Source organism: Miscanthus floridulus, chromosome 12 (assembly GCF_019320115.1).
Source record: "Miscanthus floridulus cultivar M001 chromosome 12, ASM1932011v1, whole genome shotgun sequence".
In the NCBI taxonomy this organism is placed as follows: Eukaryota; Viridiplantae; Streptophyta; class Magnoliopsida; order Poales; family Poaceae; genus Miscanthus; species Miscanthus floridulus.
In genome coordinates, this window is record NC_089591.1 from 8,460,312 (window position 1) to 8,483,787 (window position 23,476).

Sequence of the window (23,476 nt, forward strand, 5' to 3'; positions counted from 1 at the left end):
ATAGGCCAGAGCATCAATCCTGAGCCCTCGAATCAAACCAACTTGAATAAACAGCGGAGATGTAGTCCTTAAGGTGGTGGAGAACCAACATAGCAATGGGGGGCTAACATGTGGGGCCCATAGGTTGGGCGACCTGTAGGTGGGGCTAGCTGGCCCCACATGTCAGGGGCACAGGCTCTGCTTTGGTGGAGAGCCTCCTAGTGTCTTCTAGAGTCTTCCCACACTGTTTACGCGGCGAAATTTCATAATTTCCTTTGAGGAATAGGCCCTCCTTGGTGGTTTTCTGATTAAATCCTGCTAGAAACATAAATTCACCAAAACTCATGGAATTTGTCAGTTTAAACCCCTAAGTCTATGTTGGTGATCCATTTTAGCTATTTATGCAATTTATATTGACGGCTTGTGATGAATGTTAACTACCGTCAATAGTGTTCAACTTCGGTACTAATTCTTTAAGAAAATTTATCTATGTTACTACTTGCAGGTTTGTTGTCCATCCTTATGGCGGGTGCTCTAGTAGAGGACTCCTGATAAAGATAGAAGTTCCTGTCCAATGCTAGAGTAGTGACCGTTAGCGTAGACATGGTGTCCAAGCTAAAAGTCACCTTCATTTGCCTCTTATCCCCCGGTTGAGGGGTAGGCGGTAGGTGCTGATAGCCCTATCTGTCCTTCATAATCCCCCATGTTAGGATATAGTGTGGGGCTATACAGTCGGTATCGCCTGATAGATCAACTGCGCTCTGGTGCCCAAAGTGAGTTTGTAGTAGCAAAGTTATCTTTGCTTAATGTTTCTACACCTTAGAAGAACCTCACTGCCTGAGTTATCTTTCCTCTTGTTCTCCTAGGCAAACTAGCTAAAGGACTACTTACACCTCTATTCCTCAGTGGAAATACGATACCCTGAATACCACCGGGTGAAGTGCTACAATGGTACTTCTATGAGCTTGTGGACTTTTCTGCTTATGCTAAGAAGCACCAACAGCCCAACAATTTTCCTCCATATGTTTCCCTCTATATCCACAACAAGTATCATAGGGTACTCCCTAGAGTGCCCCATAATGTGTAGACAACCATTAAGAAACACACTTGTTTGTTTGTAAAATGTCACATTAGTATGCTCGCCCCATTCAGATTCCATATAGATCCATGTTGCAGTTTGAGATGAGTAGATCTCCACACCTACGCATACAGTGTTGACATCCATATATTCAATCACATGGAAGTGCGAGGAGGCTATCAGATCGAATGCTAAGCGAGCCTCACCAATAGCATGGCCAACATCATGGGTGCTAGGTGGTAGAATTTTAAACTTCTGGGTCATTGGATTGTAGATGACATAGCGGTATCCATCAGCCCTAAGGCACCAGCATAGGATGAGGTCGTTGCAGCAATCTGAGACTACTACATTTTCAATGTTGAAGGGCAAGAATTCCAAGGAGCAGGGGTGTACACCATGGATGACGCTAGTGAAGTTTTGATTGCCGTCCTCACTATCATAGAAGAAGCCGGCCACAGTCTAGGGCAGCTTCTTATGGTTGTTAGGGTCAGAGATGAGGTTTTTCTAGGAGCGATAGACACATTTGTAGCATAACAAGGAGCGGACAGGGAGGCAGTGGAGGATCTCGAAAATGACATCCTCCTGATGCTGCTAGTGTGTTCCTCTTGTTGGGGGCCTCTGTTGGTATTTATTAACTTGTCACTTGTTTAGTAGCCACCTATTATAAACCTACATCTCCTCACATTACTTTACTAGGTTGTCATTCCTAGTGATGATGCTAGAGATGCTTGTTGGTACTACACAGCATCACTACTAGAATAATACTAAGTAGTTCTTTATTAATTTATGTGACTAGGAAGAATATATAAATATATGAATGAAAAGGATCTGCAAGGGTGCAGATAATTATATCATTGCAGCACTTCACCTGGGAGTATTCTAGGTATCATTATTTATATTTTTACCACAGGGAAGGTCTAGCATGGACATGTATTGATAACTTATACTATTGATGAAGAAGTAAACCATAACCAATATTCTACTCATAATAGGGGTAAGTCGTAGGATAAGATATATATGATAAGTATTGATCATCAATAATGATAAATCACTCAGAGTACACCTGGTCAGGTAGATTATTAGAGGAATAATTCATAAGTTATTCTTAATTACAAGTCAGAGCATACATTGATTAGTGCAATTACACCTAATAGTTATCTTTATATCTACATACAAGGGATATTACTAAGGAAGACTAAGAACAGAGCTTGTTCTTCCTTTGTAACCAGACCCTACTTGCACCTATATTTAGGGAGTGGACTACAAAGGACTCAACGGGAGTGTCACATCCGCGATCTACCACATGACCCAGAATATAGGGTGTATTCAAAGGTAAACAACGTATAAGCACCACGCTTACACAATGTCGACCACCCACCTCGTGTACTTTAGAGTGAGCGCTATACGAACTTATGCATAAACATAATGATAAACTAGCTATACTAAGTATATAATCAAAGTAGACGTTGAACATTATAATGAAGAACATGAATAAGATGAATACTAATATTGTCATAATAATTGCAACTAGCATATAAAAATAATGGAGGTACAAAAGAGAGGGGGTACAAAGATTATATCAAACCACGCTCTTGACAAGATCAGGAATCCAAGCGAAGCCTGCTTGCCTCCCTCTAGACCTAGCCTGACTAGCTACGCCCTAAAATATGGTAGAGCTCTAAGGATGATTAGGATTTATGTCTTCTCAAATAACTTATGCAATATGCCTCAGGGGGATGGCAGGGGCTGGTATATATAGGCCATAGCATCCAACATGAGCCCTTGGATCAAACCGACTTAAAAGATGGCATAGATGCAACCTAGAAGGCAGTGGAGAACTGACATAACAATGGGGGACTGACAAGTGGGCCCTAGGGGCCGGCCGGCCGGTAGGGGGGTGGCCAGCCCCACCTACCGGCATCTCGCCCTCTGCTTTGGTGTGGAGTCCTTTCGAGTCTTCTGGAACCTTTTGGTGTCCATTTCACTATGGATAAGCGCAATTAAATCTGACATCTTGGTCCACCTTGATGGTTTTCTAGATAAACCCTGCAGAAAATACAGATTCACCAAAACTTGTGAAATTTGTTACTTTAAACCCCTAGACCTTCATTGGTGATTATATTTATGCCCTTATGTATGTTATATTGATGGTTTATAATGGTTGTTAACTACCATCAACATCCTCCTCCATTTCTTCAGTGTGCAGTGCAATGAGAACTTCCTCAGGTAATGAGATCACTAAGAAGGAAAATAATGCAACAAAGATCCATTAGTGAAGTCCACAACTCATACCAAAGTGCAACTTTAACAACCATTAACAATTTTCATGGTATGACCTCATCTAAATTTAGAGTAGCACCACATAGATATATATAACTCAAACTAGAGTAGTAGTTAATGGAGCTTTAACCATTGCAATTCTAGCTAAATCAAGTCTAACCATCACACTTACAATCAGTACATGAGCTCAAAGCTTCTTCCATATGAGATAGACAAAGATTAGGAGGACTACAATTACAACAGTTTTGAAGGACAAAGAGGGTGGAGCAGCTATTGGGTCTTGAAGATAGAAGTCATCATCATGAGTTTAGGCTGGATTTGAGTTGGTTCTTGACTTGAAGGTAGCAATTCCTTTTTCATAGGATTTATACTTTTTATAACAAGCACCACGAAACCTATGAACTTGTCTATGGTAGTCAGGCCAGTTGTAGTAAACTCCTGGCTCATGGCCATCGAACACAACATAGCAAGGATGACTCATCTCAAATCCGCACAACCCAAATAGGCTGGTTGTCAACAAGGAGAAGACACATAAATCAAACATATGATCTACATCCAAATACATCCAACAACCATGTTGACATTATTGGCATAGAAATGTGACTCAGATATGTTACAAGTTCAAAATACCACAAGGACTCACTAGTGGCACTAGAGCATATGAAACAGAAATGTAGAATCAAGCAAGCACTGGACAAAAAAAATAGTTTAAGGCAGAAGTGAAGGACCTATTTGTTTGCCTAGATAGATCTACAAGTGACACGTGCTGGTAGAAAACCAACCAGTGCCACCTGCTAGTTTTTTTCATCATCATAGGCCTAACCATATCAGAAATGCTATAATGTTTCTTATATACCTCATGTTCAAGCAAGGACCAAAACATTGAAGCGAACAGGAAAATGTGAGAAAGGAGACTTACGGATCAGATCTGTCACCCCTACTGTGGCACACAATAGAGATAGACACCAATGTCATCGTGCTCCACCAAGAAGACCCACCGCCTAGCTTCCAAAAGGACACCTGAGCCACCACAGCACACTGGGGATCCTTCGTTGCCGTCGCCGCTGCCGTCGCAAGTCCAACGGGCATAGATTTGTTTCCACTTGTAGGGGATATATCCAATATATAAGTTAACCTGTCCACATAGATAACATATACTACTCCAAAGGCATGTCAACACAACTAGGCATCTAGCGCAATAGTGAAGATAGTCTATTCCTTGCTCTGGGTCTTGGGTTTGACTCCCAGGTCTCATGGTTTTCTTGAGTTTAAATTTATTAAACCCTGGTGGCAACAAGTGACACACAAGCCGTTAGGTCCCATAGATCAGATGGAGATGGAGAAAGGTCCCATAGGTACACGTGACACATAAGCCGTCGAGTCCTAAAGGTTAGATGGTTCCATAGGTACACATGACATGCAAACCATTGGGTCCCACATGTTAGATGTAGATGGATAAAGGTGCCATCAGGTCCCACAAGTCAGATGGAGATGGAGAAAGGTGCCATCAGGGTCCCACAAGTCGGGTGGAGAAGGGTCCACAAGCGCAAGTGACACACAAGCTGTTAGGTCCCACAGGTCAGATGGAGATGGAGAAAGGCTCCATAGATACATGTGAAACGTAAGTCATCAGGTCCCACAGGTTGGATGGAGAAGGGTCCCATAGGTACACGTCACATGGAGAAAGGATCGAGTGGAGACTTTTACGATGAATTGTAAGCGTCATGGATGAGTAACTGTAGCTCCTACAAGTACACGTTGGATGGAGAAAGTACCATGTGGAGATCTATGACAAAGTGACATTGTTACAAATCAAATATTAGTTCATCATAGATGTGTAATTAGTTCAATGATGAATCCCTATTCGTCATAGTTTTAAAGGAGATCATCACAGATGAGTCACGTGAGTGATTTGTGACGAAACTCTTCGCTCTTCTATGACATTTTTTGTGATGATACCTAATTTCATCATAGAAAGCGAGGGTTCTAGGATCATCCCCACTAATCTATGATGAAACGGAAATATTCATCATAAAAACGCTCTTCTATGATGGTCTCGGATTTGTCATTAAGATTTTCGTCATAGAAGTGGATATTTCTAGTAGTGCGACCCTCGGGAGGAACAAGGAGAGATCGAGTCCCACCAAGCACGCCTGCTCTGACAAGAGCAGGCATGCTGCACTAACCCCACAAGGACCAAGGGGATAGCAGTCACCTTGGCCTAGTTAGACGCCACTCCTGAGCCATGCGGCAAAGACAAGACAACACCACCGAGCAGTGATGGCGAGTATGGTAACCCACCGTCCAAATATGGCCCGATGAAACATACGTACAATTCCACCCACTATGAGATGGGATCCACTATGGTGGCCTTGACTTAGAGGTCATCCAAGCCAATAAGCCAACTCCATCGACAGCAAGACGATTGGTGACCTAGGGGCGGCTACCAACTCATGTACGATGCCCCTAGATGATCAGAAAGCGATGATGAAGGCCATGGCAAGACCACATCGCGTAGGATGGCTAGCGAAACACCACCATGCCCATAGTGCCGCTATGACTGGCACTATAGCACCATGTCGCACCATGCCACAACTGTGGGCATAAGACCACGATGACAGCCATGCCTAGACATGCACCACAAGACGACGTTACTTGCAAGCCAAGTTAGCTAGGCCCCCTCCCTCAGGCTCATGACCCTTCGGTCAGGAGAACCTCCTTCTTTGTATGTGACCTAGCCCTAGACTCTATATAAGGGCAACTAGGAACCCCTCTTAGGGACATCTTCACACTATCTGGACTCTTAAGCTTTCCTTCGGGCAGTCCATCTCCTAGCTCTAGCTCTCCTACCTCTTCCACCATTCTTGCACCCCCCCCCCACTGTAGGAACTTCAAAGCATTCAAGCGAGGAACACGCACTCGATCATCTCTAAGACTAGACGAAGGGCTCTGGCCTGAACCACTATAACTCCTCATGTCTTTTGGAAGCTACCATCATCTTTCTAGAGCAGCGTGACATTATATTCGTATAAATTTACTAGTTGGTCTACAAAACACTAACAACGTCCCTTAGAAATCAAGCAAAAGACCCTATGGCTACTAATGCCCTTCCGATAGCAAACAACAAAAACCTTTATGGCTAATAACGCCTATTCGAAATCAAGCAGCAAAAAAGCCCTACGGCTACTAATGCCCTTCTGATAGCAAACAACAAAAATCCCTATGGATAATAACACCTCTTCAAACTCTAAGTGGCAAAAAATCCCTATGGTTACTAATGCCCCTCTGATAACAAGGGACAAAAACCTATATGGCTACTACCACCTCATCGAAATCAGACAACAAAGAACCCTATGACTACTAACACTCTTTCGATAATTAGCAATTCAGAAATCTCTAACAACAAAAGATACAAATTCAACTTGCCATTAATGCCCACCAACACAAAAAGCGATGAACCATCTTCCAATCCCAAGCTCTCTAGCCCATACACTGCCACTAACATTTCACTTGAAGAACAAATGATAATGGGACATGTGTCTTCGCACCAAAAACATGATAAAAATACTCCCACAAACACTAAACTGATGAGACATCAAGAGAAGAAGAAAACATACCATGCCAAGCAAAAATAAACTGCAAGGGCTCAAGGAGACATCTGTTGATGTAGGAACTTCGACAAATCATTGCAATTTTTTTCTATTCTTAGTACAAAGTAACCTAACTTTCTTGTTTTTATGAAAAAAATACAACTAGGTCAATTGAAAAGACAGACACCTTACAACTATCGAAGGTCCCTCTAACAGCAAGCGACAGAAAACCCCTAAAACTACTAATGTCCCTTCGACAACAAGCGACAAAAACCCCTATAGCTACTAATGCCCCTTCAAAATCAAGGCGCAAAAAGCGCTACAGCTAATAATGCTCTTCTGAGAACAAGCAACAAAAACTCTAGCAACAAAATATAAACATTCAACCTATCGTTAATGTCCCAACATCTCTCATGCCCATACACTGCCACTAACATTTCCCCGGAACAACAAACAATAAAGGATCGTGTGTTCTCGCTCTGACAACAAGCGACAAAAAAAACACAAACCCTAAACCTACTAGATATCAAAAGAAAAAAGGACCAAGATCAGACCTATAATGCTCCCTCCATTAACAAGAGACAAAAACCTACCATACCATTAACAGATACCTGGCACTTAATGTTCACTTTGACAACAAACGACAAAAAATCCGTACAGTCAACTTGGTTCAAGTGACCAAAAGAGACCTGCCAAGCCCTGCTCCTTCATAACTTTTCTTTTTCAGAGAACATTTTCAACCTGTTTTGAAAAAACTTATTCACGTAATTTTTAGTAATACATTTCAAGAAACTTTTTAAATAAATATTTATATTTAAAACCATTGATGAAATTTCCAAAAGACTCCACAAAAATTGTTCTAGAAAATATTTTATAGAAACTTTTTGGGAAATTTTTAAGGAAACCTTCCATGTAATTTTTTTTCAAGCGACTTCAAAGATAGTACTTTCATAAAATACTTTTAAGTTTGTTACAAACTTTCATATATGAAAGAGCATAAACTTTAATAGTAACATGAAAAAAGGCATGCACTAATTTTGACAACAAGTTGACAAAATATGAAGCATGTATGATAACCCACTCACACACAGGGAACCACAAAAAATTCCCGTGCCGCTAGTCTTGCGACGTATTACATTTTCATGCACTCTTGAAACTTCACTGACTTTCCCATATTGCAAACATCAAAAAATGTTCCTTCATATAGAAAATGTTTTAGGTCAACTTTTCCACTAAACTTTTATGTAGTTTTTGAACTAATGTTTTTTGTAAAAACCATCATCAATTTTGTTTAGCAGTGATATTATAAAACCTGCTAAAATTGTTTGAAGAATCTTTTCAAAATATTGCAAAGAAAGTCTCCATAAAGCTTTTTTTTGTAACAATCAAGTTTTCTATAAATAAGTACAAAAGTTAAATAGTGGAGACACGAGCACGTCAAAGGAAAGCCTAGAAAGGTCACTAGAGTCCATGAAGCAATCAAAAAAGAATGGGCATGTAGTGTGTTAGTCTTGTAGTGTCATTACATAAGTTATATGACACAGATTGTATCTTTGTTTTATAAGTTATTATGTGATGTAAAATGTGTGCTTGTTCATATTTACATGTGTCTATTTGCCTGAGTTACATGATGCAAATTGTGCCTGTTTATAACCTAAGTTATGTGGTTTAATAAACTGTGCCTATTACATGTATTCCTAACTTAATAGAAAACATGTGGAGAGGATAATTTCCGTAGGCATATTACAGCATATGAAAAATAATATATGTACTAGTTTTACAACATTATGAGCCTATTATATGTATAGGTTTCTAACGAGATGTAATGGTGGTGTTCTTAAAAAAAGCCACTCGGAGGGATCAACTATTGATGTTTCTATGTTTTATGAGAGACTTACGCTATGTGGTCGTTATTTGCACAATGAGGGTCTATCTAACTGGCCACCAAAGATGTTGAGGGCTGCAAGAAGAAAATTGCAGCATAAGTCCCTTCTTTTCGTAACATTCGTTAGGGTTTGGCAAAGAAGAGCATAGTGACTTTAGACAACAAGACTTGGCTGCAAGCACATAGATGTGTTGTTTTCAGCTATGCCAACATAGGACCTTATGGGGAGTAAATTATCTATTTTATTTCAAATCACATGTTTACGTTCCCTTACATGGTATATTGACTTTTGTAGCAAAGCATGCTCACTACCTATCCTCAATTAGTTTTCGAGACAAACGAGATATCAAACAAATGCAACATGAATCCTTCCATGAGTTTTTTAGGTCGCATGTAAGTAGGAAGAGAACTTCACAAGTTATTTGAGATGAACTTCACATTTACTATAATAACAATATTTGATACTAATCGTAGGTGAATGAAATGTACGAGGAAGCACCGAATGAGATACAAATTTTAGCTAAGGTGCAAGTGATGATTGCACAAGAACATAGTAGATACACAATAAGTTGATTTGATTTTCACACCGAATCGTATTATGTGGATAGGTATGTTTAGAATAGTGGGGTTGCTCTAGTTACAAAGTCATCATGTTTTCAAAAGGGAAACCAATGATAACATCATAGCAGGAAATAAGACTTGTTATGGTGTTGTAAAAGATGTTTTTGAATTGAACAATAACCACAAAGGAAATGTTGTTGATTCCAAGTGTGATTGGGTCGACAATCATCTGCAGGACAAACTATTAAAAACTAATCAATGTGCGGTCACCACTATCAACTTTAAACATTTATTTAGTATACATGAAATAGTATTAGATGAGCCTTTCATTCTAGCATGACAAGTAGTTCAAGTCTTCTATGTTCATGACCAAATTGATACTGATTGGATTGATATGTTCTTCAGTCAAAACCAAGAGACTTCTAGGACACGGATAATATGGAAAGTGGGCACCTAGATAATGGCAATGGAATTGTGTTGATGCATGGCAATGTGATTATGGATGTTATTAATGGGGTTGTCCCTCAGAAATAGAAGATATAATTGTTGAGCAATAAAATGAAAACTAAATTCTAGGTAAGTTTCTTTGTGCAAGTGGCTGCCATATTTTTGTTATTGTTTACCCATAAAATATTTTCCCATAGTTTGTATTCTTGTTTATATAAGGAAAGATTACTAATTTCTTTGTACTTTTTTAGGATAAAATGTAAAGCGCGAGAGGAGATATATAACAGGGATGCACCCATTAATGAGTATGAGGAGTAGGAATTAGAAAGACTGTAACAAACAAAAGGAGGCTGCAATCTTTAGTCTTCCTAATATGAACACAGTGATGCATCCTTCTCAAACAAAGAAATAAACAAAGGTTGGTCTAGTCAAACTAGTGTCCTTTGAACAACATATTACAATAGTTCTTACACCTTTATGAAGTACTAATTAATGTGATCCTATGCACTTTCATGTAGTATCATTGTCTTCCGGACTTTTGACTGATATGCACATAAATTAGATGACTCTGGTAGTCCATCGGGTGTCCTTAGGGGAGTCCAAATCATCTAGTTTTTACAACCCATACCATATGTGATGAGGACATCACTTCTTCGTCACATACAAGCCAAGGAGAGGAGGAGGTCCAGCATGGGCGTCCAATTCATCTTTCTCATGGTGGAGGCCCAGTCCAACTGAAGTTGGAGCCCATCTTAGGTTCCAGGACCAGTCTGCCTTAAACTGATCACCCAGGACGCATTCGGACTCCGTTTTCGACGATCCACATATGGTTGGAAAGCTAATTTGATAAGGAAGCCAATTCAAGTGGTCTCACGTCAAAAGACCTTCGGAATCAATGGGAATCATCAAAATAAGTTAGTGTCTAGAATCTGCCAGGGTGCTGCAACACCATCTTTTGGTCCGTTGGACCGTGTATTGTGTTTGGGCCCATTATGGGGCACATCTAGGGGGGTGACGCCTAAGACTCTATAAATAGCAGTCATCACTCTCCTTAGGGTTTGGGTTTTTATTTAGTTCTTGATTTCCTCGTGAAACAGACATTGTTTTGCTGCAACTGTGCTGCCAAGGCTGCTTGCTGTGAACCAGGGCCCCAGTTCTTGATCTTGTTCGCCTATGGCGATTAGTCCTTTCGAATAAAGACTTGAACTCCTTGTTTTCATAAGCCTCATATTTATTTGCAATTTTAGATTGCGTTTATCCCGTTCTTGCTTGTGTTCTCGATTCGCTTGCATGATAGCCTTCTTGGCGAGGTCAATCGCGTTCGCGTGGTTGATAACCAACGGAGCGGTGGTGTAATGGTTGCGGGGGTCCGAATCAGTCTTGGTTCGAAGCCTAGATCATGAACGTCAAGTCTCCACCAATCGACACTATCATACATATCGGAAAATCGGGCCTAGTCTACATCAATATGCACATAAATTAGATAACTCTGCTAGTCCGTCGGGTGTCCTCAAGGGATCCCAAATCATCTAGTTTTTACAACCCATACCATCATTCATTCATACAAGACACGACTTAGAACGTCCCAGCTTAAGCATTAAAACATTTGATACAACATATTATATGTTGGAATAGAAGTGTGTAAGTATTACAAACTTAAGTTACAAACCATTATTAAAAGTGTTTCAAACTTAACTCTCAAGCTCATGAGTTTGTTGAGTAGGGATAGCACAACAAAAATTAAACAAGTAAGAACAACAAATTCAGGACCATACCATGCCCATAGACATGATCCTAAACATGACAACACACATCTAGGGGTGCTACTCCTCATAGGCACACATGCAGTACAAGCAAAACTCAATGTACTACGGATGCTCGCCTGCAATAGGGGATTAACAAACTCTGAGTACTCTATTCTACTCAGTAGGACTTAAATCAGCAAAACAATGACACATATGTAAAGACTCCATGCTAATGAAGTCTAAACAGGGTTCAAGGTAAGTTAGCAACAGCAATTGGATAAAAAATTGCATAAAAGTTTACTGAACTTGATCCTCACTTTCGAGTCTTATCCCAATATTACTATACATATCATAAATATATACATCATGTTCCTCTTGTTACTACAATGCAGGATAGTGACCAAGCGGTACTCATAACCAAGAGGTAGGTGTGACAGTTCGAACTCATTTACATCCAGCTAGGTAAACCTAACCACAAGACATATGCATGTCAAAAGACCACATATGGTAACCTTTCCCACACCTACACAACCAAAGGATGAATTGGTCCACTACACCCAAGATCTAGTTCCAACACGATATCACAAGCCCAACATAGTATCAGGGGGCACACAAGACTTGCTAACATCCCACGCCTAGAATGCGGTTAAAAATTCAAAACTTTGCGGCAGGCAGGTATGTAGATTTACTGATAACATCCATCAATATGTGATTAGTATGTTCAATACTTGATCGATGGTCCAACAATAAACAGCCCTCAAGTGAGCACAATCAAGGCAAGCCTGTTGTCTTAATTAACAATCGCCTAGTCTCAACTTAGGTCATGATTCATGATATCAATAGCTACTCCAAAAGTAAATAAAGTAGGCCTATTTCTCATCAACAATGACAACATTTGACTTCCATTGAAGTTTAAACATAGCTAAGCATAACTAATATCGACCTACACATACTAGTTGGGTACAAGGATCGATAAAACAAGTTACCAAGGTATATCATGCAACAACTAGGTTTCAAGAAACACCTAAGGACTTAATGCACATAAGATAACATAAGATGCATGTGTTATGATATTTAAATATAGATAAGGAGTAGGGTCAGATGCTCTAGGCTTTGCCTTCATGCTGCTGGGATTTATAGTCTCTCCTCAAATTTTGGGGATCGTTGGATGGTCACCTCATCCGTGTGCACCACTTATGGCTCAACATTTTCAACTCCTACATGAATGATGATATGATGCATGATATAAGATGAATGCAACACATATGCAAAGATGAATAATTCCAATCGCAAACATATATGCAAGCATAGAAATTTACAATACCACTAGTGCTACACCAGATTCCTAACTCAGAGTCCATGTTTGAACCTCCAATTATGCTAAGCTCGTCAAATATGAATAACCCCAATAAAGATTTGTATGGAAAAGCTTTAATACAATTCAACATTTATAGGTGATAGCTTAATATTTCTCTAATGAGTAATTTTACACATAACATTAACTAAATCCTGTTTTTGCCAAACAGTAATTCAGTTGCACCATGTAGGAAACTAAGGATTAAATTATGTGAATATATTAACTTTTTATCATAATATTAGCTGAGAAATAGAATTAACTCTATGATAAATAAATATTACTTTAGTTAGGGGTAAAACTTTTTCTCAACATACATGTATTCAAAACTAATCTCTATTTTTCATAATTTTACAAATACAGGAAATCCTAAATAAATTAAATAACATATTAGATAGACTTAGTTTTCCTAGTGAACAGAATAAACATTTTTAGTGACTTAATTTTTATAGTCAAATATAAAAAAATGATTTTGTTACTTTAGGATTTATCTATATATTTTCAAAGAGCCCACAAGTGATACTTGGCATGCTCGCTTCTGCTAGCTGTGGTTACGGCTGCAGTAGCCACAAGACACAGTGTCTTGCAGCAGCCGCAGCCATATCTGATCAGGCTGACTACTCTTAGCACGATTCAACATTAGTTTGTTTCACTAGTAGAATAAATTATCTAAGCCAGCACTGTATTGGTGTATGTAGGTATGATGTTGAAACATATAGATGTGCTCTTTTCTCTACTACTATATGTGCAAATTTCAAGACTATTAGTGTCAGGCAAAACTACTAGGCCCCCGTTGGAACATATGATTCATAAAAATAAAAATCCCCGTGCTGCATCCTATCAAAGTTTATAAACACTATAAGATACCCGCGCGTTGCTGCGGAAATTGCTAAGAATTTAGAATGAAATTAAGCGAAGATGATGTGGGCGGCTTGCAATTAAAAGATTGAAAGTTAGGGGCATGACATAGCTATTAGTGAAAGATGATGTGGATAGTTAGTACGGATGATGTGGATAGTTAGTAGAGATGATGTGGATAGTTAGTAGGGATGATGTGGATGGTTTGCATATTGAGATAGAATTGTAGTAGGGATTAGCTTTATAGGAGATATAAAAAGATATAGATTAAGAGATTGGAAGTAAGTGGCATGACATAACTTGCATGTTGAGATAGACTTGTAGTGGGATTAGCTTTATAAGAGACATAGAAGATATAGATTAAGAGACTGAAAGTATTAGTGAGAGATGACGTGGATAGTTAGTGGGAGATGATGTGGATGACTTGTTTGTTGAGATAGACTTGTAGTAGGGATGAACTTTATAAGAGATAGGGATTAGCTTCATAAGAGATATAGAAGATATAGATAAGAGATTGGAAGTAAGTGGTATGACATGTCTATTAATGAGAGATGATGTGGATAGTTAGTGGGGGATGATGTGGATGACTTGCATGTTGAGATAGGCTTATAGTAGGGATTAGCTTTATAAGAGATAGAGATTTAGACCAGCACGGACTAATTAAATTAGTTTGAGTGAAAAAAAGAGAGAAAGTGAAATTATTTCTCCCAAAACTATTTATACCACAAATAACTCGATCATAATATAAGTTTTGAGAGATAAAATAATAAATTATTTGTTACGGGCAAAGATAATTGAAAAACGAGTTTTGGTTGAGTGACAGCCAAGTGGCGCCAATTTTATTGTGCTAATGCATATGACGTGACAGTATGCATGATTTATTAGTTGCACCACGTGATCTGGCGTGACCAATGAGTAGTCAAGGCTGAAATAATTTTGATAGATTATTTTCAAAATGTTGATTAAAATATAGGTTTAAAACTCACATATGCTTCAAGTCAAAAGTCGTTCATGCACTTTCAACGACTCTGCACTACTTTCCACAATGTGTATTCTTGGTTTTACGGGATCTCACGAAACTATAGTACCACTGTGTATGGATGTGGCAGAGGTTCAGGGTTTTTTTTATCTGCTTGAGAAGATCATAAACCCTGTTCGCTTGAACTTATCAGCTACGGTACAGTGTTTTTCTCTCACAATAAATCAGTGAACAGGATTTTTCAACCTGACTTTTCAGCGAAGCCAACAGCTGTCGGCAGATCGAGTTTTTTTTTTTTGTTTTCTAGGGACGTACTCCCAGCAGATTGCACCACAAATCCTTTTATCCTCAGTAAGTACTATACATTGCTTGTCTGATCGGCTCCACTGACCAAATTCACATAAACTACATGTGTACATTTGCAGGGTGGCTTGGTTAATTCAACTTTGCACAAATGCATAATATTTTCATAAACTGAACCAGTTCAAAGATGTAGTATAAAAAAGTTGTGCACTTCTATTTTTTATTTTTCTTTGGTATGTATAACGTGCAAACACAAAAACAGAAGTATACAAGATATATGAAGGAAAACGTAGTAGAAAGTAGCTATGATGGCAAGATAGACAAAAGTGATGAGAACAATATGCACATTCAAGGTCGCCATATACCGCCGTTTTCCTCGCCAGTTGCTGTAGTACCACGTCGTACTATGATGCAAATAAATAAACAAGACAGTGTAACATGACGAAATTGGTTTCTAGATAAATCACCAGTGTGGTAAGAGAGTACTCTTTGATAATCTCTATAACTAAAACATTTATAACTATTTCGTCCACAGATGTCACACCTCAACCGCTCCATTCGATCAAATCAGAAAGAAAGCGCACACTTGCTCTATGCGATCAGCTCAATCCCCGTAGCAGCGGTAGGGAACGCAAAAATCAATTGAGAGAATTCCTTATTTAACACCGGACAAATGACCCGTTCCTTTCTGGGCCCTCAAAAAATTTTGGTTCCCTATCTGACATCGAGTTCAACTTTTATTCCTTACCTGACACTCCGTTGCATTTTTCATCCGGCCACCGTTAACTGTGCTATGAAAAGACGATTTTGCCCCTGTGGGCCCCACCACCCTTCTCACAACGCAGTTAACGGTGGTCGGATGAAAATGCAACAGAGTGTCATGTCACGAATGAAAATTGAATTCGGTGTCAATGAGAGAACTAAAAAAGTTTTAAAGATTAAGAAAGGAACGGGTGATTTGTGGCGTGTCAAAAAATTCTCTCCGATCAATTCCCGTAACGATCAATTCCGCGCCTTCATCGTCGTCTTCTACCGCGCCACCGAGCCCTCGACTCACCGACGCGAAGGCCGCCGCCGCCGACCCCAACACCCACGATCAGCCGCGGCCAGTCCTGCACCGACCCGCCGAGCACTCGCCTCGCCGCCTCTCCCCTCCCCGTGCTCCCTCTGTCGCCCTAACGCCTCCACCAAGCACAGCCGCCGCCATTACCGATCCAAGGTCGAGCTGCCTATCTGCCCACTTCGTCCCTCTTCCGCCCCGATTTCCCCCTCCGTTGGGTTCGCAGCGGCACGACGCGACCTCGGCTTCACTTCCCGGTGTCGATCCGTGGCTGGTTTGGTTTGCCCGCAACCTCGCCAGAGCTGCCGTCCGCCTCGCCTTGGCTTCCTCTCTCGCCTCGCCAACGCCAAAGTGGAGGGCGTGCCGCCGTGTCGGTGAAGACAGACAACGGCCAAAGTGGATCAGCCCGTGCGGACGTCCACTGCTTCATGTTCTCTCTGAATCTCTCATACATTGTAAGCCTCATACATTGTAAGCCCCCGTTCCGAAGCGTCCATCCATCTCGTGCTCTGCCATCTCCCTGCACTCAGGCTATACAGGAAGCGAGAGAGAGGCAACGGGACAAATATTGATTAAAACATCCGCAAGTACCTCCCACACTTCTTCTTGTCTTGCATGCTAGGTGTTTGTTCAAATGCTTCTGTGGCTGCCGTGTCATATTAATGTTGATTAAAACAAGCAATGGGACAAATTCTTGGTTTGTAGCCTTTGCTACATCCTACCATTTCAGCTTTGCTTTGCAGGCGAATCTCTGGGAAACTAAGCTTGCTGCAACCCAACTACCCTGCTTACAAGGTATGTCAACCATTGGTATATGATAAATTATTTTCCCTTCAAATTATATTGTGAGATGATAAGTTAATAGTAGATGCAACTAGCTGATAAAACTATAACTGGTTAATCCTTTAGGGTAAGGAACATAAAACTGTTCATCAGTACAACAAGTCTTTGTTTCTTTCATGGTAAGGAACATAAAACTGTTCATCAGTTTAAGTTAAGACATTTAATTTGTCATGTTGGATGCCTCTTATTATGGTTCTTTTACCCTTTGTTTTACTGAATCGTATTCACATCATTCATTTTTTAAAGTATTCTATGTTACAATATTTCGTTTAAATTTAGGTGTCGATAGCAACGCACGTTCATACTTATATGAGGTAGTTGATTGCCTAATCACCAGATTTTCGATGCATATGCATACAGCACATCTCCCAGCTACCATTGCCTCTATTCAGAACTTGATTTTGTTTGTCCCTTCCAAATATTTGTTGCAGAAACGGCTTCAACAAGCTCCTGAACAACAATAAAGGTATTAAGACACATGTTTGGCAGAAATTTCAGCGATTTCAGATAGGCAGCAAATGCTTGTTCTATTAGGTCCTGTAGCAGCATAGCAGCTCAGAGTTTTGGCGCAGGGCCTGCAGAAAGAAGACCATGAACATCCAAAGTCTTCTAGGTGAAGTTCTATTGATGCACATTTGCTCCATAAGTTTATCTGAATTTTGGACATCCTCTGTACCTTTGATTTTTGGACCACGGAGCACTGGAGATTTGCATTCTACTTGATACCTAGCATGTAGTCAGTGTGGTTGAGCCATTTGCGCATCTGAATTTACTTTGCCTCATGATAGGTGAAGATTAACTTTTGTAGGATCTGAAAACTTATAACTGTTATCACACATCTGTTGTATGTACATGGGCCTTAGGATTCGTTTCATGGCGTGACATAGCAGGTCAGAAGAAGTAAGAAACACCAGAATCCGCTTCGTGTCTCATGGTGTGACATAGCTAGGAGAACTGCAAGGATTACTTGACTGCTTGTGCCTGCCGAGTTGATACCTTTATGATGTTGTTAAGAAGGTCAGGTGTGGCATTTAGGGTTGTGAGAGGATACACTTAGGATAGAATTGCTCTTCTTAGTTTTAGCCATGTACAAAATTTAAGTCTGTAATATTGATGTTCCGAACATCACAGGGTAACAGTACAACACACGGTTCATACATACGTTGTTGTGATATTATTTTTTCTCAATGCAACGTACGGGCATTTATCTAGTATTTTATAAAAACCTAGTCAAACGTAAATTAGTTTGAGTTTGATGAGAGAATAAACAAAGAATTGACCTCTATCAAAGCGGTGACATTGGATTGGAATTTTATATACAAAAGAAAATTCCGGGAAATCAGTGGAGTTACAAACTTGCAAAACCGGGATGACGAAACAGGATTAGAGAATGCTACACGCATAATAACCAAAATAAAAACAACTTTTGCTTCCACTGCAAAGGGAAAACTGATGACCCAGGGACTGTTGTGTACATGCATGTGCTGTAAAGTCACTTTCGGTTGACAGGCAGCTTGTAACTCTCTATATCTAGCTTGACTTATCAGCCAGATAATAGTGTTTTCCTCTAATAAGAAACCAGCTAGCAGTACTTTAGTCATAGACTTAGAAGCCAATCCCGCCAAAAACGAACAAGCCGAGGGATTCAGACAATGCCACGCCATCGGGGATGTGGGACCCAGGGGGCAATCGGACGTGTCGCTGTCAGGACACACACGGATGCTGATGTTGATGTTGTTCCCTGCGACTGCCCGCCACGTATCGTGGTCGGAATCTGGGGCGAGGGCGATGGTGCCATGTTTTTATTTGGGCCTGATATACCTTATCCATCTGACATGTGTCCCACCCCTGGAACAGGCGTTCACGCACCTTTTTTATATTTTCATTTTTTATAAGTTTTTTTTATATATTTCTTGAGCTGGTTAATCAAATCAAGAGCTGGTAACTTATGTGTACTGTATGATACACTCACTCCTGAAATGGGGACAAATTAAAAAGGACTTTCGTTTTCGCTGGCTTGGGGATTGCCGGATCGGAAAGCAACTTGGTGTTTGGTTGTATACGCCGCATGAGAAATACTGGGTGGGCAACGAGTGAAAACCGTATCTTGCAATTTCAACTGGCCGTCGGAGCCAGCGGCCACCACGATGTGTTTGGCGAGCAGCACGCTGTCGGCCAACAAGAATTAAATTGTAACCGTATCCAAAGAGGCCTCTTAAGGAGATGTTTTGTTTCAAATTATTTAAGACATTTTAGTTTTTCTATATACATTACTTGCATGTAACTGGTATTTAAGTACGTACTCCCTCCGTCTCTTTATTTGTGTCGTTTTAGTTTCATAGTAGGTAAGCAGAGATTCTGTGAACCTGGACATTCTGTGAATGCAGAAATTCAAATGCACTGTCACAACACACAGTTATAGCAGGACATAGGGAGTAATAAAATTATGTATATAGAAAAACCAAGATGTTGTATATAATTTTAATTAGAGAGAATACATAGCATCGGCGTACAACTCCACACCACCGGACCAGAAATGTACAGTTCATGTAGGTGAACCAAACTCGTTTTCTGCATGCGTTTCACTCGGCGATCAGGGCAACCAAAACACGTCAAAAGCGTGAGTCGACTTGGACCCGACTGATGTTTGGTCAGCTGGTCCATGCTTGGGTCTTCCTCCTCATGATCCCTCATTGTTTTCTTTTTCTTTCTATTTAGGCTTTTGATTTTTTTTTTTTGAGCAACTTTTGAAAATTATATAAGAGTACGTAAGTTGGGCCCAACACTAGCGAATCCTCACAGCATGGGCCCAACCACACCAGCCAGGCAGTATCACACTCTTATTCCCATAATATACTCCATCTTGCTTTTGCATTGGTCAATGATTTATTAGGTTTCTTTTCGAATGCTGAAATTTTCTTATTTTCTGTGTTTTCATGTCAAAATAAACTGATTTCTATAAAATTTATCATATAAAATTTATGTGTTCTAAAGGGGGTTTAGAATACTTTTTTTTTCTTTGGATGCATTTATAACAAATGTGGACCGATTCTTCACTAAAAAGGTATGAAGTTGGAACTCGTTTTCCATTATCTAAAATAATATGTACTCAATTAGTCGAGGAAAATATATAATTTTAGCATAGTATCAAGTAAAATATTCAAGACCTCTTTCATAATGTAGGATTTTCTCAGGAACCGTGCAAAAGTATTATAGGAATTAGTCCAATTTTATAGAAAAACGCAAGATTCATGGAACTTTCCCGTACTTCCAAGGGGGCCTTATAAATTTGACAAAGTTTATCTACATAAAAATGTATCAATATTTATGATTCTAAATAAATGCCATTAGGTTTGTAATGAATATAATATCTATTTTGTGTTATAAATATTGATATTATTTTATATAAACTTGATCAAATTTTAGAAAGTTTTGACTAGAGATAAAACTAAAATTGCATTTTTTTTCCACGACAAAGCTAGTACATAAGTGGTGACAAAGAAGATTTCAAATGAAAATAAATACTTTTTTGGGTATTATATTGTTTTTTAGGAATATTCTTTTACACTTTCCGCCTCGGTCAAGATTGAGCATTTGCATCCATGAATGAATTGAAGTAGTATTTTTTTAGAAAAATGTGAAGTAGTATTTGGGTTCTGAAGAGGAGGGAGAGCAGGATGGGCCAATCGCCCAATATCCATATATGGGCCTTGATTTCTACTCCAGTATATCCATACACTTAGGCTGCAGACTGCGGCTAGTTCAAAACATTTCCTCTTGGAAAAGGAAATGCTTTGGCAGTTTTTTCTTTATTATATTAAAAACCCAACATATATACTCAGTTTTATTTTTAGCTGTAGATAATCGTAATCATGCTCTATAAGGTACTGTGGTCTCCTTGAAGCATTTTTTCTTACTAGTCATATGTAAAGTATGCAATAATCCTTGGGAAATAAATTTATACTGAACTAATTAAGTGGCATAAGTGCCATTTATTTTTGTTCTCTGATTTACCTATGTGTTTCTTTTAGTCCTAGTTTATTTAGTCCTACTCAAGATTATATTATTCTCCACTTAAATATTAAGCATGGATTATATGTTTGTGGTTTTGATTTTGAAACAATTTAAATGATAAAATACGGTAACGCCTTTTTTTACATTTTTTTAAAAAAGGTTTTCGTATTGTCACGGTTGATCTATAGACATTTTCATATGTACATTATGTTCACATAGCAAGGCACATTGACGGCATACCTTGCCTCAGAAACCCTTGTGCTAGTAATCAAACATGCATGATATTTCTAACTTGAAAAGATGAAAAACCACAGCCATAAACATGAAAAGAGCAAAATGGAGCCACAACCACAGTACCACTGATCAAAACGACATACTCCCTCCGTCCCAAAATAGATGTCATTCTCGCTTTCCGAGAAGTCAAACACTTTTAACTTTCACCAAATATATATATATATATATATATATATATATATATATATATATATATATATATATATATATATACATAACTAGTATCATTAGGTAGATCGTTAAATATACTTTTATTTGGAGATATAAATGTTGCACACATTTTCTATAAGTCTAATCAAAGTTAAAAAAGTTTGACCTACACGTATCCCATAATGACCTCTATTTTGGGACGGAGGGAGGAGACGCTTTTGTGGCTTCATTTAGCAAACCCATGCTAATATTGCACACATAATTGAGACATGGACGAAGGAGGAAGAAGACGCATGTAATAAAAGGAAATAAGGTTCACATAATGGCAGCTACGACGCCTACACTGACTTGTTGCATGCATGCATGGTTCAGACTTACGACACACTAGGTGTGCCTCATCACTCCCAGGCGCACCCGAGCCTGAGCTCAAGATCCAGCCCGTCCTCCTCGACAACACCACCACCACGGCCGCTGCCGCTGCCGCAGACCCCAATCCCCAGCTCCAAGCTCACCTCAAGGGCCGCCTTATTCGTGGCCGCAGCGGCGGCCGACGTCGTGGTCGCCGAGAAGAAGCTGTAGATGACGGGGTCGGCGGCGGCCATCGAGCCGCCGCCGGCACGGTGCGGCAGCGAGAAGTTGAGGTTGGGGAGCGGAGCTCTGCTGTGCTGGTGGTGCGCGGTCATCAGGCTGGGGCTCGAAAGGGAAGATGGACCATGCGCTGTCGAGGCCGCCGAGCAGCACTGCCGGAGCCTGGCCCTGTCCCTCCGGTGGACGTTCATGTGGCCGCCCAGCGCCTGCGCCGACCGGAACTCCCGCCTGCAGTAGCCGCAGGTGTAGCAGGACGACGGCAGTGGCGGCGGCCACGGGAAGCAGCCAGCGGCCAGGCTGAAGTTGTGGCCTGCCGGCGACGTCGTCGTCGTCGTCCACGGCTGCAGCGGCTAGAGGCGGCAGCCGTGGTCTCCACTACTCTCCATTGTGGGTGGCCGGCGGTGTGGTGTGGTCTTGTAGGCAGGCAGCTAGATAGTACTAGTATTTTTGTGTCTAAGTGAAACATGCATACGCAACTAGCACCTTGCTTGTATATATAGTACTTGGTAAGTTGGTATACTCCTATACTGCATAGTGTTACCTTAGCTCTTTGCACATTTCATTTGCTCTCGTTTTTGCGAATAAAGCACATTGGCTGGCTGCCAACAGGACAGCATGAGAGAGAGAGAGGAGCTTTGTAATCAAAGCAACTCGTTTGTTTTGCTAAGACAGATAGATATCGGATGGATAGAGGTGCATGCCGAGATGGAGCAGAAGCGGCGCGCAATTGATGCTACAGCCAAGATACCGTCAGAACAATGGCAGCCATTCTGGGTAAGACTAAGTGACATGCATTTGCAAGGCGCGCAGGTGCCTTTCTCCACGACAAGACACCTGAAGCCAGCCAGCCAAAGAGATGCATGGTCGCAACACATGTGTAGTAAATCTGATGACCGTGAATCTGAAACGTAGGGGATAGAGGGGACATTGATGCACACCGTTGAATGAGTACTGTGCTGTAAGCCCTTGTTTAGTTGCTACCCAATTTCCAAAAAGTTGCTACAGTACCTGTCACATCGAATGTTTGCGGCCCATACATGGAGCATTAAATGTAGACGAAAAGAAAAACTAATTGCACAGTTTGGTGGGAAATTACGAGACGAACGTTTTAAGCCTAATTAGTCAATGTTTGGACACTATTTGCCAAATAAAAACGAAGGTGTTACAGTAGACCCAAAATCCAAATTTCGTGAACTAAGCAAGGCCTAAACCAGTCACAGGCAGCCAGGGTTTTCGCTTCTGCCTCACTCCAGCTCCTTCCGCAAAGAGGCAAAAAGACTCTAGGGCGTGTTACCGAGGCACTGAAAGCGCCCATGGCCTGGCTCCCTGTGTGTGTGTGTATACCTCTCACTTTGACTAGGACTGCAACATTACGAGTAGGTTCTGTACATGCATTTCTGCCCTTGTTTAGTTCCTGAAATTTGGATTTTGGGGCTACTGTAGCACCTTCGTTTTTATTTAGCAAATA

The 23,476-nt window shown here is 40.3% G+C and overlaps 1 protein-coding gene and 1 long non-coding RNA gene across 2 annotated transcripts; one reads left to right on the plus strand and one right to left on the minus strand.

Annotated features, from left to right (window-relative positions):
- Window positions 1-16,064: 16,064 nt before the first annotated feature.
- Window positions 16,065-18,121, plus strand: LOC136498624 (uncharacterized). Its single transcript, XR_010769672.1, has 2 exons — window positions 16,065-16,574; window positions 17,394-18,121. It is a non-coding gene; the product is annotated as an uncharacterized lncRNA (long non-coding RNA).
- A 3,697-nt stretch (window positions 18,122-21,818) lies between these two features.
- Window positions 21,819-22,199, minus strand: LOC136495383 (uncharacterized). Its single transcript, XM_066491324.1, has one exon. It carries the CDS (start codon window positions 22,197-22,199, stop codon window positions 21,819-21,821), a length of 381 nt encoding a protein of 126 aa, XP_066347421.1.
- Between the last annotated feature and the right edge of the window lie 1,277 nt (window positions 22,200-23,476).

Coding starts and splice junctions, on each gene's coding strand:
- LOC136495383 (XM_066491324.1), bottom strand. CDS start 22,199: ATGAACGTCCACCGGAGGGACAGGGCCAGGCTCCGGCAGTGCTGCTCG.